The sequence below is a fragment of the Vulpes vulpes genome, chromosome 14 (assembly GCF_048418805.1).
Source record: "Vulpes vulpes isolate BD-2025 chromosome 14, VulVul3, whole genome shotgun sequence".
NCBI lineage: Eukaryota > Metazoa > Chordata > Mammalia > Carnivora > Canidae > Vulpes > Vulpes vulpes.
Window position 1 is genome coordinate 73,596,515 of NC_132793.1, and position 16,972 is coordinate 73,613,486.

The 16,972-nt window shown below is 31.1% G+C and overlaps 1 protein-coding gene across 9 annotated transcripts in view; it reads left to right on the forward strand.

The window, feature by feature from the left end:
• Nucleotides 1-16,972, forward strand: part of SSBP2 (single stranded DNA binding protein 2) — a 282,750-nt gene that overhangs the window by 98,112 nt on the left and 167,666 nt on the right. For 6 of the 9 annotated variants that reach the window (XM_025992948.2, XM_025992949.2, XM_025992951.2 and 3 more), the window contains one exon: nucleotides 3,329-3,413. In XM_025992948.2, coding sequence (XP_025848733.1) covers nucleotides 3,329-3,413 — 85 coding nt within the window. Of the gene's footprint in view, nucleotides 1-2,045; nucleotides 2,105-3,328; nucleotides 3,414-16,972 lie in introns of those variants that run through there. The other 3 variants (XM_072736883.1, XM_072736885.1, XM_072736887.1) reach the window with 1 other exon arrangement.

Below are 16,972 nucleotides of genomic sequence, written 5' to 3' on the forward strand. Positions count from 1 at the left end.
TTTTATCTTGTGATACTGAAACTCTATATTCATTAAACAGTGACTCTCTATTCCCTGTCCTTCCAGCTTCTGTCATCCACCATTCTGTTTTCTTTCTTTATGATTTTTGGCTACTATACATATCTTATTTAAGTAGAATCATATAGTATTTGTCATTTAGAGACTAGCTTATTTCACTTAGCATAATATCTTCGTGGTTCATCCATGTTGTACATATGTTAAAATTCTCTTCCTTTTAAAGGTTGAATAATATTCCATTGCATTTTTATACTATATTGTCTTATCCATCAGTGGACCCTGGGATTGCTTCCCAGTTTTAAATGTTGTAAATAATGCTGCTATGAACCTGGGTGTATAAATATCTTTTTGAGATTTTTAATTTCTTGGGGTATAAACCCAGAAGTGGAATTGCTTGATCATATGGTTAAATTTATTTCTAAGTATTTTATTCTTTTTGGTGCAGTTGTAAATGGAATTGATCTCTTAATTTCTCTTCTTGACAGTTCATTATTGGTTTATAGAAACTTAATGATTTTTGAATCTTGAATTTATATCCAGCAACTTTACTGAATCCATTTATTTAGTTCTAACTTTTTTTTGGTGGAGTCTTTAGTAATTTGAGGCTTCTCCCCTACCCCCCTTCTAGCATCTAGCTCTAAAGGTTTGTCAAGTTTATTGATCTTTTCCAAGAACCAACTTTTGATTTTATGGATTTTCTCTGTTGTTTTCCTGTTCTCGATTTCATTGATCTCTGTTCTGATCTTTATTTATTATTTCCTTCTACTAGCTTTGGGTTTAATTTGCTCTACTAGTTCCTTAAGTTTTAAAGTTAGGTTGTTGATGTGAGATCTGTCTTGTTTTTTAAATATATTTATAACTTTAAGTTTCCCTCTAAAATTGCTTTTACTATATCCCATAAGTTTTCATATGTTGGGTTTTCATGTCATCTTTAAGTATTTTTTTTAATTTCCCTTGTGATTCTTGTTTGATTCATTGGGAGTTTGCATTAATTTCACAAATTTGTGTATTTTTTAGTTTTCCTTCTGTTATTCAGTTCTAACTTATTCCCACTGTGGTCAAAGAAGATACTTTGTATATCTACTTATCTTTTCAAATCTTGAGACTTAATGTATGCTCTAACTTATGGCCTATCCTGGAAAATGCCTCAATTGCATTTGAGAAGTTAGTTTATTATGTTGTTTAATTGCCATTTCCTTTTTATCTTCTCTCTGGTTGTTTTATCCAGTACTGAGAGTGAAGTATTAATATCTGTAATTATTATTGTAGAACTGTGTATTTCTCTTTGGTAAATGTCTTCAAAGGATATGTATCTTGATCTTTATTCAAGGAGATCATACATGGGTAATGTAGGATTGTCAGAAATAAACCACATATAAAGTTATCCCATTTTATTAAATTGTTTTATTATCCCTCATCTTGATCTTGTAAACTTTTGACTCTGATTAAATCCATACAGGGAAACCAAAAAATAGAAATAGAACAGTGTTACTATTCCAGGGTAAAACCTCAATTTAATTATATATGTATAAATAATCATTTATTTATAGTTATTTAATAACTTTTAGGATGTAATCTAATTATAAATAATGGTTCTCTTCCAGTCCACTTTGTAAGAAACATTTTAAAAATAATAATGTGAAAATTTTCAAGAGGGATCTTTTAACATTTGCTAGAAAATTAGTGAATAAGAAGAGATATTAAGGTATTATAATTCTGCACATAATATTCTATGATTAAACTTAATACAGTTTAAAGATTACCAACCATTATGAAATTTTGGTTTAAAAGCTTTGAAGTTTCTTAAGAACATGAAAAATAAGAATAATTGCAATATACTATAACTCATAACACACTAGATGCAGGTGGAAAATTTTTAGCTGTATCTTTGTATATCTGTAATTCTTGTACTTTTTATACAAAAAGGGAGATAGGAAGGCCAAGCACAACTTTTAACTGATTTCCTTCTCTTAAAAGAATTGAAGTTTACTCAAATTATTTTTTCTTTATTCTCCTTGTTTATTGTAGAAACTTAAAAGGAAATTAAATGCCAATGTTCAATCATTCATATTTTTCACCTTTGAAGGTAATCTTATTTTACTGAACTCATTGTATTATAACGCCTACAGAATGTTTTCTTCTATCTGGGGAGAAAGAAATTCAGACTGAGTCTTTAAGGGTCAAACCAAAGAGGCCAGGTTTAATTTACCAAGTTTTTATTGTACCATCGTTACCTGTGCCCTTGGTACAATGACCTGCCCTAACAATATGTATGCATATTAAGCTTTTATACAAGCTAATCACAGTGTTGATTATATTATTGCTAGTATGCTTACTCTATGTCATATGTTCTGTTTGTTATATAATTTAATTTTCTCAACAACCCCATTTTATAGAGGAGGAAATTGTGTTTCTGACTTGTTCAGGCAACTGGAGCTAGTAATTAATTGGCAGGGCTGGCTTCTGTCTGAGATGTATCCTATTCCAAAACCTGTGCTCTTAACTACTTGATTTAGTCTACTTTGCAATTTTTATAGAGTGAAAAATGTATAATAAAAAAAGATTTCTGTTGATCAGTATAATTACCTTTGTTCGTTTCCAGTATTTCTAGACATTTGCTTTCCTGAGTTTTCAATCCTTTGGTTATGCTCATTTTTAATTTTACAGATGAAAGAATCATCAGAGACATAAGTTTTATAAGCAGGGTAATTATTTTTTCCCAACCAATTTCACCTTGCTTATTCCCATTTTCTTGAATAGAAGGAAAAAAAGAGAACATGAACTTTTTGAATCTTCAAAATTACTAACCTATTTTGGAAATTGCAAGGGCAAACAAGAGGATATTTTAAGAACATATATTTGTTTGAACAATCTGATATAATGGTCAGGATATTGGCCTGGTAGTTGGACAACAAAATTATCTTGAAAAAAATAATGAACTACTTTATTCTTTAATGATTAAATTAGGATATTATTTACTGTTTTTATTCTTCATGGGAAAATTATGAAAAGCATTATAATTATTTCAATTGTGTTTAAGTGATATAAACAGACAATTAAGAATGACAGTTTAAAATTTTTAAAAATTATCCTTTTAGAAAAAATCTTAGCATTTCTGAGAGATAGCTAGATTATACCCTATTATTGCAGGAAGAACCTTTTCTGAGTTTAAATGTTTTAAAGAAATATTTGTCCTGAAGAAGAAAACACTTTTTATATAAAGAATAATACATGTCTTCAATTTTTGGAATTGTGATCTCTCCTTTGGTGTTATATGATTTTCTTAATGTTACCATAATTACTTTTTTAGTGTATTTTGGGATCTCTACTGTGCAGCTCCAGAAAGACGGGAAACATGTGAACATTCAAGTGAAGCAAAAGCCTTCCATGATTATGTGAGTTAATATATAATTTTACTAAGTCATATTATCAGTTTTCTTTTTAATTATTGCTCCTGAAAAATGTATTGGACCATCTATTCTTTTCCTTTGGTTTTAAGAAATTGGCTGTTATTTTTTTTTCTGGAGAAATAGGGTTATAACTTTAAAAGTGAAATACAAATGAGTATTTAAGTATTGTTGAAAATCTTAGGATAAGAGGTTAGTCCAAATGCCAAGTTATTAAAGGTTTTTATTTTTTTATCTATAAGTATGCCTGATTTGTGAAAATTCAGATTTATAAAAATTAAGTATTAATTCTGTATTCCATAAAAGGAGTCATAAGAATTCTGTAAATAAGAAGTTCCTCTTTTGTACATAAGATTGAAAAAATGTATGATAATATACTTTTCTTTTTTATACCTTTGGATTATATATTAGAAGGCTAAATATCCATTACACTGAATTCATTTCTACAAGTAAAATTTATTGTGAATTAAAGGAAACACAAGAGAGCAAAAGATTCTGTGCAAAAACAAAAATGCAGTTAAATTTTTTTTTTTTAATTCCTAAGGAAGGACATGTACTATCCATAGCTAGGTGATGTATATTGAGCATTTTGTTAGAAGAACTGCAAATGTGGTTTTAGAGAGTCTATGGTATCAGGAAGTAGAACTGTAGAAAAAGAGGAGGAGGAAAAAAATGCAAGATTTTTTTTAGGGAAAAGAATGCATTTAAAAATAAGATGGTATTGTGAAGGGGCTGGGAAAATACTGTTTGCATAATTGACCATAAAGGAAGGACAACCTGAGTTTGGGAGGAAGGAAATCCAGTGTCCTTAGTTTGAAGGAAGTGGAAATGGAGCTGAGACCTGAGGTCATCTGGTAGTGACTACCTAAAACTTAATCAGAGAGCTATTTTAGTTGATAGGAGGGGGACATCATTCTGTGTGAATAGCCTTAAAACTGCGCTCAAAAGGGAAAAAAGACCTTGTTCTTCCAAAAGACATACTTCAGCCTTAGACTAAAGAGTAGGCATAGCCAGAACATTACAGCCCCCAAAGAGCATAAGGAAAAGTGTACAGGCTGAAGAGAAGTAAAAGTCTTGGGAATCTGGCAGGGACTGTGTAATACTTTAACCTTGTGCGAAACTGGTTAACGTGACTACTCATGCTTTGCCTCATCTGATATTGATTATATTCATAAAGCTTGCTATGCAGTAAACAATAATAATACTTCTTGGGGAGAAGATGAGCGAAAGGGATGCTTCTGCATATAAAGAAAAAGTAGAGAAAAGGCAGATAAGGCAGGGCCCAGGACATAGTATTTATCTGGATAATCTTGTTTTCCATTTTTACCCTTGGCAGAAAGTAGAGCAGAGACCCAACCATCAAGACAATAAGGAATCTGGCTAGAGGGGGATGGATACTCCACCTCATATATCTCCCACACCAAAAAGACACATCCAGATGTGGTCTATCAGTCATGGGAAATATTTTTTAAATACTCACTAACTTTGATAACTAGATGACCTTAAATAATGCCAGAATTGTAGTCCAAGGACCATAATTTTTGTGAATCTACATTTTAAGAAATTAATTATATAAATACTTCTTCATAATTCTATTGTAGAGGAAGATGCACCCTGCTGTTCACCATGGAGGTCTTATAAGGAATATTGAACTAATATAGATCTCATAGAAGCATTAGATACATCATTGTCATTGTCAGAGCCTCATCATCATCATTGTCATATACGTGTTGCATTCATAAGGCATTTTCAGTATTTCAAAGAGTATTAACACTTACTAACTTTAAGAACCCACTTAAATATTTCAAGGTTTTTTAAAATGAGCATTGACTAGAGGCACGAGTGAAATAGATTAGATTATATTAGAAATAGTGAAATAGATCAGAATAGATTTTCAAGGGAAGAATAACCCCTTAGCATGTAATTTGGTCCTAAGAAAATGTAGTTTAGAAAAAATTAAGTATTTGGATTTTTAAATACATTATGAGTATGAGTAATATTATGAGTAATAAAGCACATGCTTTATTAGATATTTTATGACTTTACCTTAAGTATTAGTTTTAAGAAATTTGATTTTTTTTTATGTGGCATTTTTATTATAACTTTAAGCCAGTTTATTTTCAGTGATAATACATCTCCAATTTTTTTAAAATGGAGATTTGTGAAAGAGTTTGACTTACATAATTTCATGTTATAATTGGGTTTTTAGAAATACACTTTTTTTGTAGCTTACTTTACTGGTAATTTTCATGAGTAGGATTTTCTGACATAGTGACAGTTTCTGAAAATGATCAACATAATTCATCTTTAATGTGTAGATATAGAAGTTTGAAAAACTCAGGGAAGAAAATGGGAAACAGGAACAAATAATAAGATTGTAGTAAAATTCTAGAATGTTATATTTCTTTATTAGAGTTCATTATGGAACCATTTCTAAGTAGTAATTATTAGGTAGACCTACTGAATTTTAAGGTAACTCTTGGGAGGCATTCTGATAAATGTTTTCTTTAATACCTTCATCTTTAGAATAAAAAATACTTATTTGCATGTAAAATTCTCATGTTTATTTATTTACTTTTAAGTTTATTTTTTTTTTAAGATTTTATTTATTTGTTCATGAGAGACACAGAGAAAGAGAGGCAGAGACACAGGCAGAGGGATAAGCAGGCTCCATGCAGGGAGCCCAATGTTGGTACTCGATCCTGGGACTCTAGGATCACCCCCTGAGCCTAAGGCAGACACTCAACCACTGAGCCACCGAGGTGTCCCATATTCTCATGATTAAAAAAGTAGTCTTGTTATTTTATAGTCTTTGTTTATCCATATGATTGAATGGATAACAAAATGTAGACTACTTTTTGGAAGAAATAATGGGGAGGCATAATGAGGAAAATAACAAATAATCTTCTTAATTAAAAAATAGGCTAAAATATTAAGAATGATTACTTTTTGATATTGGAAAAATGCATGACTATTATTTTTTGTCTATATATCTGTATTTTCCAAATATCTTTGGTTAATATTCATTTTATATTCAGGAAATTTACTCTAAAACAGATTAAATTTTACCTTTCAGTGAATTACAGTGTCTCTTCTAAAAATAGAAAATAGGGATCCCTGGGTGGCGCAGCGGTTTGGCGCCTGCCTTTGGCCCAGGGCGCGATCCTGGAGACCCGGGATCGAGTCCCACATCAGGCTCCCGGTGCATGGAGCCTGCTTCTCCCTCTGCCTGTGTCTCTGCCTCTCTCTCTCTCTCTGTGACTATCATAAATAAATAAAAAATTAAAAAAAATAAAAAATAAAAATAGAAAATAAAAAACTTAAGAAAATAAAGTTTACATTTGAGGTGGTCCTGTGTTTTTATATGCTGTAGGCATTTAGCATCGCTTATGAAAAACATTTTTTTTTTGTATTTGTACCTATTAAGGGAGAGATCTATAAACTGAGTAGATGGTACTTTTAGACATTGTATATTTTTTATTTTTTTATTTAACGATTTTATTCACTTACCTGAGAGTAAGAGAGAGAGAGAGAGAGCATGAGCTATGGGGAGGGGCAGAGGGGGAGGGAACCTGATGAGGGGCTCTATCCTAGGACCCCGAGATCATGACCTAAGCTGACGCCAGATGCTTAACCGCTTAACCGACTAAACTACCCAAGTGCCCCCATTGTATACTTTTTAATAATTTTTTTATGGTAGTTGTTATCCTAGAAACATTTTTAGCTTTTGGTTTAATTTTTTTTTTTTTTTTTAGTTTAAGTTTTCCTGACCATTGCTTCTTTAGAATATGGATTTTTGTCACTTTATTATTTTATTTGCCAAATGGTTATAGACATCCTTTCCTTCAAAAGTTAATGTTCTTTCCTTCAAAAAATCACACCGTTCATATTTTATTGTGAGAAAAAAAGAAAACATTTAAGATGAGTAAAACCTTGATCTTCTTGCATTTATATTTTAAAACATTTAAATATTTAGCATCTATATGCAATACTATATGTAAAATCATGATACATTTGGAAATCAACAGTTAATAGTGTATATGAATGCACTTTTGGATCACAATGTTCTAAAAAACACAAGGAAATGATCATTATCCAAGTTAGGATAATGGTTACTAATGGGAAATGGGAAGAGGTTATGATTGGGATGGGGCTCATGGAAAGGGCTTTTGAGATAGTTGGCAAAATTCCATTTTGCCTGGCCATGATGATGGTTACTTTATAGTAACCATGTGTTTGCTTTATCATATTTTGCAAAATTCATAAATTTATCTTCTATTTTTCTATATTTGTATTTTTTAATTTTAAAATAACAAGATTTTAAGCTATAATTAAGATAATTAATTTTAGAAAAGAAATATGTACAGTATTTTTTAATGTCTTTATGGTATTGCTATGGTTCATCTTTGAGACCTGATGGCATCAAATAAAGGGATGATCTCCAAACAAATCTGTTGAATTCTTCTCTACTATGACAGGTACTGTGAAATATGTCCACCTGTTGATTTTCTAGAGGGAAGTAGAGGATAAAATCAGAAATGTTGGAGGAAATTTTAATAATTAGGAATTTATCTTATAAGAGGATGTAGAGGTTTTACTATAGAACAATTATTTTGCCATGTGGCTAGGAGATACCTAACATGAACCAGTTATTTTTATCCTGAGTGAGAAGTAAGTTCATCTGAGCTGTAAAATTATTATTAGATACTATAATAATATTGTGATTAAAAAGTAAATGGTCACCTTGCATGATTAAAAATAACACCTACTAATTTGGAAAGTTTATTGAACTAGCTTTTATTTTCTCCTTACTGGTTATGTTTTTATTTTACCCTGAAATCACAGGCAATGCTTTTATGTGGAGTTAATTAATGTTTACTAGCTTTTTTTTCTGCTTCAGATTAACATAGAGTTGTTTTATTTTACAATTTATTTCTAATTTCATTCATTTCCTAAGAAAAGTATCAATATATAATACTGAACTTAATGAGAAATGTATATAGTGATTATAATTTTAGTTCTCTGGTATGAATGAAGATTCCTTAATTGTCCTAAAGCAATGATAGGGCCAAAATATATTATTGCTTTAGTGTGGTAGTAATGAAATCACATTATTACAATGAGCTCTTTGAGAGCAGAAAATTAGATTTGTTCTTCCCCAGGGTCTGTCAAATAATAGATGTTCAATAAATGTTGACAATGCAGTAGTCTGTAAGTTTGGGAGACTGGACATGTTTTATTTTTTTAAATTTAAATTCAATTAACATAAAATACATTATTAGTTCCAGAGGTAGGGGTCAGTGATTCATCAGACTTCTATAACACCCAGTATTCATTACATCACATGCCCTCCTTAATGTCCATCATGCATTTGCCCCATCTCCCCACTCCCCTCCTCTCCAGCAACCCTCAGTTTATTTTTTATGATTAAGAATCTCATGATTTGTCTCCCTCTCTGATTTTTGCTTTGTTTTGTTTTTTCCTCCCTTCCTCTGTAATCCTCTGTTTTGTTTCTTAAATTCCACATGAGTGGAATTATGATATGAGATCATATAATTGTCTTTCTCTGATTGACTTTTTTCACTTAGCATAATACCCTCTAGTTCCATGAGACTGGAGATATTTTAAATTGTTCGGATGTTTGGATAAAGTGATAGACTTTAGTCATAAGTGTTGATAACATGTGGCTGATTTTTATATTCTTGCCTAAGAGAATGTTTATAACATCTAGAAAGGATTTTGTTATATTATAGGTTTGTAGTGATGGAATACTTAAAAAAATTATATAAAACATGATATTATATAATTAAAATAATAGGAGAATAATGTTTTTATTCCTACCTCATGAAAATTATTTTCTCAATCATATATTATTTAGGAAAATACTTCTGTAGAAAGTATAGCATAGTCAGTAATATTGTAGTAGTTTGGTCTGGTGATAGATGGTAACTACACTTATTGTATTAAGCATTTTATAATATATATAATTATCAAATCACTATTTTGCACACTTGAAACTAAAATAATATTGTATGTCAACTATACTTCAATTAAAATATTTTTTATAAAAGAAAAAGAAACTATTGCAGATTTAAGTATACCCTTTGCTGTGATAACATCTTCCGTGTACCTCCTTAATATTCCAGTGTATTAGATTTTTATAATGAGATGTTTTCTATAATGATTTGTGAACTTACTCAGGGATTAGGCTTTGTTTTACTTGTCTTTTTCATCCCCTATGCCCTCTGTGGTGCTGGACATGAGATATTCAAATTATGTGGGGTGTTTATATAAATGAATGATTAAATAAAATATTATCTAATAAGTATTTGTTATTTCTTGTCTTAGTATATATAACTGGATGGGTAGTTGCAGGAAGGTCATTTAATACTACCTTTATTCATTTTGTATTTCAAAACAAATTTAGATAAAACAGTAGTCTGTAAAGACATAACAAATGAATCAAAGCAGACAGCAAAGGCTTTATATCTCGGGAGGCATGGCACTAGGAAATCTAACTGTGAACAAAATAAATATCCCTATTCTCATGGGCTACCACCAAGTGAAAGAGACTTTTCCCCAAGAAGTTTGAAATATCAAGTAGTAAAATACATGGAGAGATTATATTTCATATTGTTATATCAATCAGAATTTATATATATGTATGTAAGAATATGGAAAGAGAGATGGCAAATACACACAAATTCTAATATGTGTTTAGATTTCGGCATATAGTAGCTATAGTTAGTAAATGCTCAAATGAATGAATCACCTTAGACCATAATTCTCCTAAACAATGCATATAAATTACAGTTCTTAATAGGCTAGGAACAAATAGAATTACATTTAAAATCCATTAAAGATGATAAAAACTGTTATAGGTGTGTGACTAATATTGTCAGTATAGGCTTTTCTTCACCTCAGTAGGTAGCGATGTAGTAAGATTCACTTTTTACCTTTTCTGCTGTATTGTTTCTATCATTGTTTTCATTTCTTTTAAGATCCAGTTTAATTTCTTTTGCCATGTATAAACCTTATAAACCACCTTATATTCTTTCTAGCATAAGGTAAGTTATTTATTTTTTGGTTTTGTGTAGCCTGTGTTAATTTGAAAACACACTTTCACCACTTTACCTGTGGTGTCTGTGTGTCTGTATTTCTAGCTTGTCTGTCGCTGCACCTAGGATTGCTTCTGGGTGGCTTCTAAGTACTGCTGATAACAGTATCAGCTGTGTTTCTTATTTCTTTTGATCCTGGGATTTCTTATAGGGCAATATGTGATGTCAGTCACTTGACAGAAAACATGAATAAAGGAGACAATCAAAGAAACTATAAAGCATTGTGGAAGGATTCGACTTAAAAATCTTTTATAGCATAATTTGTAGCATTAGAGAGATATTATGAAACCCTTAAATGAATGAAGAAACTAATGTGGAAAAGAGATAAGCAGAACAAGGATGAGCTTATTGACAATTTGTTTCATTGTGGAAAATACATTTTTTCAAAAAATATGGTTTAAAGGAATTTCATCTTAAATCTCATTCTTCATACTGATGTATTCATTTTTAATAAAAGTTTCTGGTGAATGTGAAAAGATGAATATGGGAAGATCTTTATTCTTTACTATTTTTGATGCTGATGATACACTGCCTCTGGTTATGTTGCCAAAAGAGTCCTAACATAAAAACAAAACCTGATAGAAATATGATACTCTTTCAAAAATAATACCTATTTCTAATGTACTTTTAAAACTAGGAAATGCATAAATTTATAAGTCATATGTAGTAAGTTATTTTGGAGATTTTTAAAAGGAAAAGTGAAATATATCTAAATACCTTAGATTTACGGTGTCATATTTCTATAGCCACTTTGTTTACTTTTCATATATTATACAACTTGATTTAGAATTGCTCTATTAAAAAAAATAGAATTGCTCTATTTTGGGGGCACCTGGCTTAGAAAGTAGAACATTAAAAAAAAAAAGAAAAAAGAAAGTAGAACACGTAACTCTTAATCTCAGAGTTGTAAGTTTGAGCCCCGTGTTGGGTATAGAGATTACTTAAAAATAAAATCTTTAAACAAACAACAAAAAGGCCAAAAAAAATAATAGCTCTATTTTGGACAACTTAGACAACTTCATTCTAGTCTTGTGTTTTATTCCTTTCCCCTTTGATATGAGGGAAAGACATTAAAAATACTTGGCAAAACTCTTTTTTTAAATTTTTTTTTTTACCACAATCTAGTTTTCAATTATTCTTGTATTTCTTGGATTCTGTGGGCATTGGTGATGAGGTTAGGGATCCATATCTCTTTAAATAAATGCCCACAAATTGAAGTATTGTATCTTTGAATATATACGAGAAATTTACGTAATAGTTATTAAGAAATAATGGACAGGGCTATAAGTGATGAGACACACAGTTTTGTACAAATAAGAATGCATTACCTATTTTCAGACTTAATGTTTATAAATTTGATTGCATTTATTTTGAGTATTAAGGGGTCCCCCTCCACCCTACATATATCTGATTTGATACTTTTCCTTGTCTCTTGGGTTTAAAACCACAAACATCTGCTGTTATAATACAAAGAATTATTTGCAGCCAGCCACAGCAGATAGATATCATTAGTTCTCAAAGCTCAGGTGCTAACTTTTGAATCTTTGAACTCTCTAGAAGGAAATTCTAGGAATCTCTTCAAAAAGAAAATATAGATATTTTTAATGTAGTTTCATGATTTTTCTTATCAAACTTTAAAATATGCGTGATTTATTATGTTAAAATTTTTAAAGAAGAAAAGGAACCGCCTCTCTTTATTTCCTTTGTATATTATCAATGTCAGAATCCAGAACAATCAAAAAACTTAAAAAAATTGAAAGATGCTTATTTTGGTTCAACCTACTTATTCTATTAGATATGCCATTGCTTAAAAGTTGAGTGAGGTTTTGCCAGGAAAATTGAGATTTTCCAAATATTTCCTGAGTACTTTTTCAACTATCCTGGATAAAACTTTTGTTAATGTCTGCAATGGAGAATTATTTTTTGAGCTTACTTAAAATATAATAAGTTATATTTTAGGATGATTAATATGAGGGCATTATGTCAGAGGAACTGAAGAAAAGAAAGGACTAAGGGTGAAGACTAGGAGGAGGCTACCCTAATAGTCTTGGTATAAGCTGAAAAGCCCTCTAGTTAGGGTGGCAGCGATTACAATAAAAAGTAAAAGATGGAAATGAAGGATAAAAAAGATGAGTTGTGAGAATCAAGGAAGAAAGAAAAGGTTTGAAATCTGTAGTTAACATTACTGACGAACCAAGATTCATTAGCAGATACCATTAGCAGATTTCAGAGAAATCTGAAATTTGGAAGGAAGAACATAGAGAAAGTGGGTTCAGCTAAGAGTGGGCTAAATAATGAGAGAATAAGGGTAAATTAAGAATTGAGGCCTCGGAATAGAAATTTTGGGAAAAAGTGCTCACATTTAGGGGGTGTTAGGAAAGAAGGTGCTACCATTAAGACCAATGGGAGATAAATACCACACTGGATAGACTCGCTTAGATAGCTTAACTAGTGTTCTGCATAGCCAAGGAAATGTCCCGAATCAGTTCACTATTTCAGGGTGCTTCTATTTTGAACTCTAAGGCAACTAATAACATTTGTTTGGTGTTAATGTACTATGTTGAGTTCCTAAGATATTCAAAAGCTATTTATGGTTTTTGAAGCAAAACTTGAGATTCAAACTATGTCAATGCCTGAATGATCTATATAGGCCACAATTCATTTTAGAAAGCAGCAATGTATTGTATGGGGGAGAAAGTAGAGTCAAATATAGAAAGAAAACTAAATGGACGTAAATGATCCATGACTTCTTCTAGAAGTTTCTGAAAGTTAGATTAATAGGTAGGGAAATTTGTCCATATTAGTCCTCTTTCTTCGTTACAACTTTGTTTTAGCAGTCAGTCATGTATTGACCTGCCTATTAATAAGTAAGTAAATGTAAAAATTTTCATACCTGGGCAGCCCGGGTGGCTCAGTGGTTTAGCACCACCTTCAGCCCAGGGCCTGATCATGGAGACCCAGGATCGAGTCCCACATCAGGCTCCTGCATGGAGCCTGCTTTTCCCTCTGCCTGTGTCTCTGCCTCTCTCTGTGTGTCTCTCATGAATAAATAAATAAAATCTTAAAAAAAAATTTTTTTGATACCTAAGGGAGGTAAGCATATGTAAGAGCTGTAAAAATATATCATGTTCAATTTTATAGTCTAGTGGCTTATACTTAATCGGTAATAAATATTTGATGAAGGAATATACATTCTTCAGGCATACTATTTCTAAACTAAGTACCTACTTCCATGGGAACGTTGTAATGCTCACATGTGATCCATTCCATATTCCCTCTTCTTGTTTTCCCTTATTACCTTATTTTATGTGTCATTGTATACCTCTTGTCATCATTATCCTTCCTTTGTCACCTCTGAGATAAATATGAAAATGGAAATAAAGGAAAATATTTCAGAGCTGACGTCATACTATAGTTTTTATTGTGATCAAAAGCCTTAGATATTGAAAAATTACTTCTGTATTGCTTACAATAGGACTCTAATGTAATGTGTCTTAGAAATTATGGGGGTGTTTTCCTTACACAGATTTCATCACCACATAACCACATACACCAGACTAACTTCCTTTTTTCTCTAATGTGAAATAGTCTTCCACAAGGACATTAGGAGCTTGCTCTAAGTTAAATCTGTAAACCTATCCTGTCATAGGTCTCCAACTTATATACACTTCATACCTTTTCCACGCCATAACTATAACCTTTGATCTTTTATCCCCATTTCCATTGTCAGTTTTTCCTCCAATAGGGCCTACTCTTTTTTTTAAGTCTAGGATTTTATGTTCATTTACAGGAAGTGGCAATGTGAGCAGTGGGAGATTTACAGAGTATTAGGAATCTCAGCAGGATTTCATGTTTGAAATGGAAGTTATCCAGCTTTATCTCTGTGTCCACATTCCCAATTACTTATTTACATTTATTTACTGGAGGCATTGTGGGGAGAGTCGAGTGGGTGGGGCATTTTAAGTCTCCTATTTGGGAATCATTCTTACCTATCTTGATTGGATGAGAGCTCAAGCTCAGACCAAGATCAAGTTGAGCTGGCATCACTGCTGGGTCCTTTAGAATCTAGGGTGTGCTTGGAAACCTTTCACTTTTAAGTGGGCTTTCTTGGAGGGTGCAATGAATAAGCAGGGCATGTGCTAGCTGACTCCCAAAGGTTTTCTTCCTGGCTCTTCAGCTGCCGTTTATTGCTTAGTTTTCTGTCTGCTTGTTCACTTGATGGGACGTTCAGGCTAATTCTACCTTTGAGAGAAACTAGGCTTTTGTGTTTTCAGTGAATGTTTGACATTAGTTTCTTCAGTGCCAATAAAGTTTAATGGCAGGTGTAACTGAGGGAAGCTTTCTGCCTTTTTTACTTGCTCTTAGCCAGCTCCTATATTTTGCTGTGTCAAAGTTGTGCAACCACTTGGATCATCTACTGATTCCTCTTTCCTATCTGAGAAGATGCTCGTTTCCAGAACAAAAATGATTGCCCTTGCTCAGGGACCTTCCTGCTCCAGTTGTTTCCTAGACATTCTCTGAATCAACTCTCTGGCTTCTTTTCCAAATTTAAATTCTATTAAACACTGATAAACTTGAGCAGTTTGCAGTAGTGGGAAAAGACAGGCTTTCCTCTTACATCCTTTGCAGAACAAGTTGTTCAAAAAAAATTCTACCTCTTTAGTAAAGACTTTTCTAACAATTCCAACCTTAGTAGATTTTCCACCTTATGGATTTAAAATATGAGGCAGGCCGTCTGTGCTCTTCTCAAATTTAATTCAGATTATTAGCTTAAAACATTTTCCCTTTCTTGTTGTTTTTTAAAAACTTTTACAGAGTTAAAGTCATAGCAAGGCTAAATTAAAACAGAAAAAAAAATTGTGTCAGTAATTTTCTTTGAAGTAAAAAAGAGCCAATATAATTTTTTCTATTTTAGGAAATTTAAGAAGTGATAATTATATATAGTTTTCTATAATTTAAAGTGTATATCGTTCTCATGGGCTTTTAATATCTATCTGGAACAAAAGCAGCTGTTGCTTACCTTATGTGAATCAAAATACCAGAATAGCAATAATGGAAGGTATTTAGGGAACTAGAGTTGATTTATTTAATTTAGATTTTTAAAAAATTAGGACTTTTTAAAGATTGAACTGCAATTTCTCTAAAGCCCTTTTAATTAGTTAATTAATTAATTAATTTTAACCAATAGAAGTTAATTAGAAAGCTAAAGAAGGAATAATAGATCTTCATATTAAATATTTGTAGAAAAAAATATGCATGTTTTTCCCTTGAGTAAAGAATAAGTAGGTAGATACTTATGTTACTCTAGTGGTACTTCAAGAATTAAAATATAAGAGCTGTCTTTCTTTTGGAGAATCAATGAATTGAGTCAGAGGTAATTTATAAGGTTAAATAGTAATTCAATTTAGGGTTTTTATTTTTGAAGTTTTTTATTTAAAAAGTGGAATTTTTTTAAAAGAGAATCATCTGAGGATTAGCTTTTAAAATAAATAACAAGAAATATAAATTCCACTTAATAAAATAATTTTTAAAAGACTTAATTGTATATAATGAAAATTAGAGAAAGAGAATAGGAATCAGAAGATAAGACCTTGAAATTTAGGAAAGTTCTGAAAGTCACAGGTTAATTTATATATTAAACTAATGTTCTAGTGAGGGGAAAAAAATGTAGCCCCTTAATTCAAATATATAGGTAAACAATGATCAATTTTTTTTAAGATACTTTGAATTCTTATCACATGTGATCTTTATATCTCTTTAAGTAAACTGGTTCAAAATATCAAAAGATAATTAAAAAGTACATTTTTATCAGATTGAAAGATTAGAGGAGCTGCTATTAGATTTCTCAGATAATATTTTCAATGAAAAATACAGTGTATTTTATAATACATTGTATGTTCAGTGATATTATTTAAAAGATCTGATCATCAATGCCTATCTGTATGAAATATTTGAATTTTAAAACAGTTGACATTTTTGTTTTGTATTATGAATTGAAACATTTAATTTTTAAGGCCTTTGCTGCCACTTTACCTAGAATTGGAATTATAGTACCCTTGTAGTCAAAATTAATTCATTCAGCTTATTAAAAATATAAGCAAGACTATGCAAGCTAATGTACCATGTTTATATGTGACAGACCTTTAGCTAGTAGCGTTTAATTTACCATGGCTCTCCTCTGTGCCTAGAAAAAAAAATAAAAAAGAGTTTTATCTTTGGGGCAACTAATAATTTTCAGAATAAAAAGGGATAATCTGGAACATCCTGTCTGCTAGTCATTTCCAATAACTTTAGACAGAACTTCTCCTCTTTTAATATTAAGGCTGTTTTTCTGGTGGGTTTTCCTTTTTTTTTTTTTTTTTTTTCCTGGTGGGTTTTCCGAATAGGACTTTAATAAAATCAGTATAGAGCAAACTACATTTTGTCAGA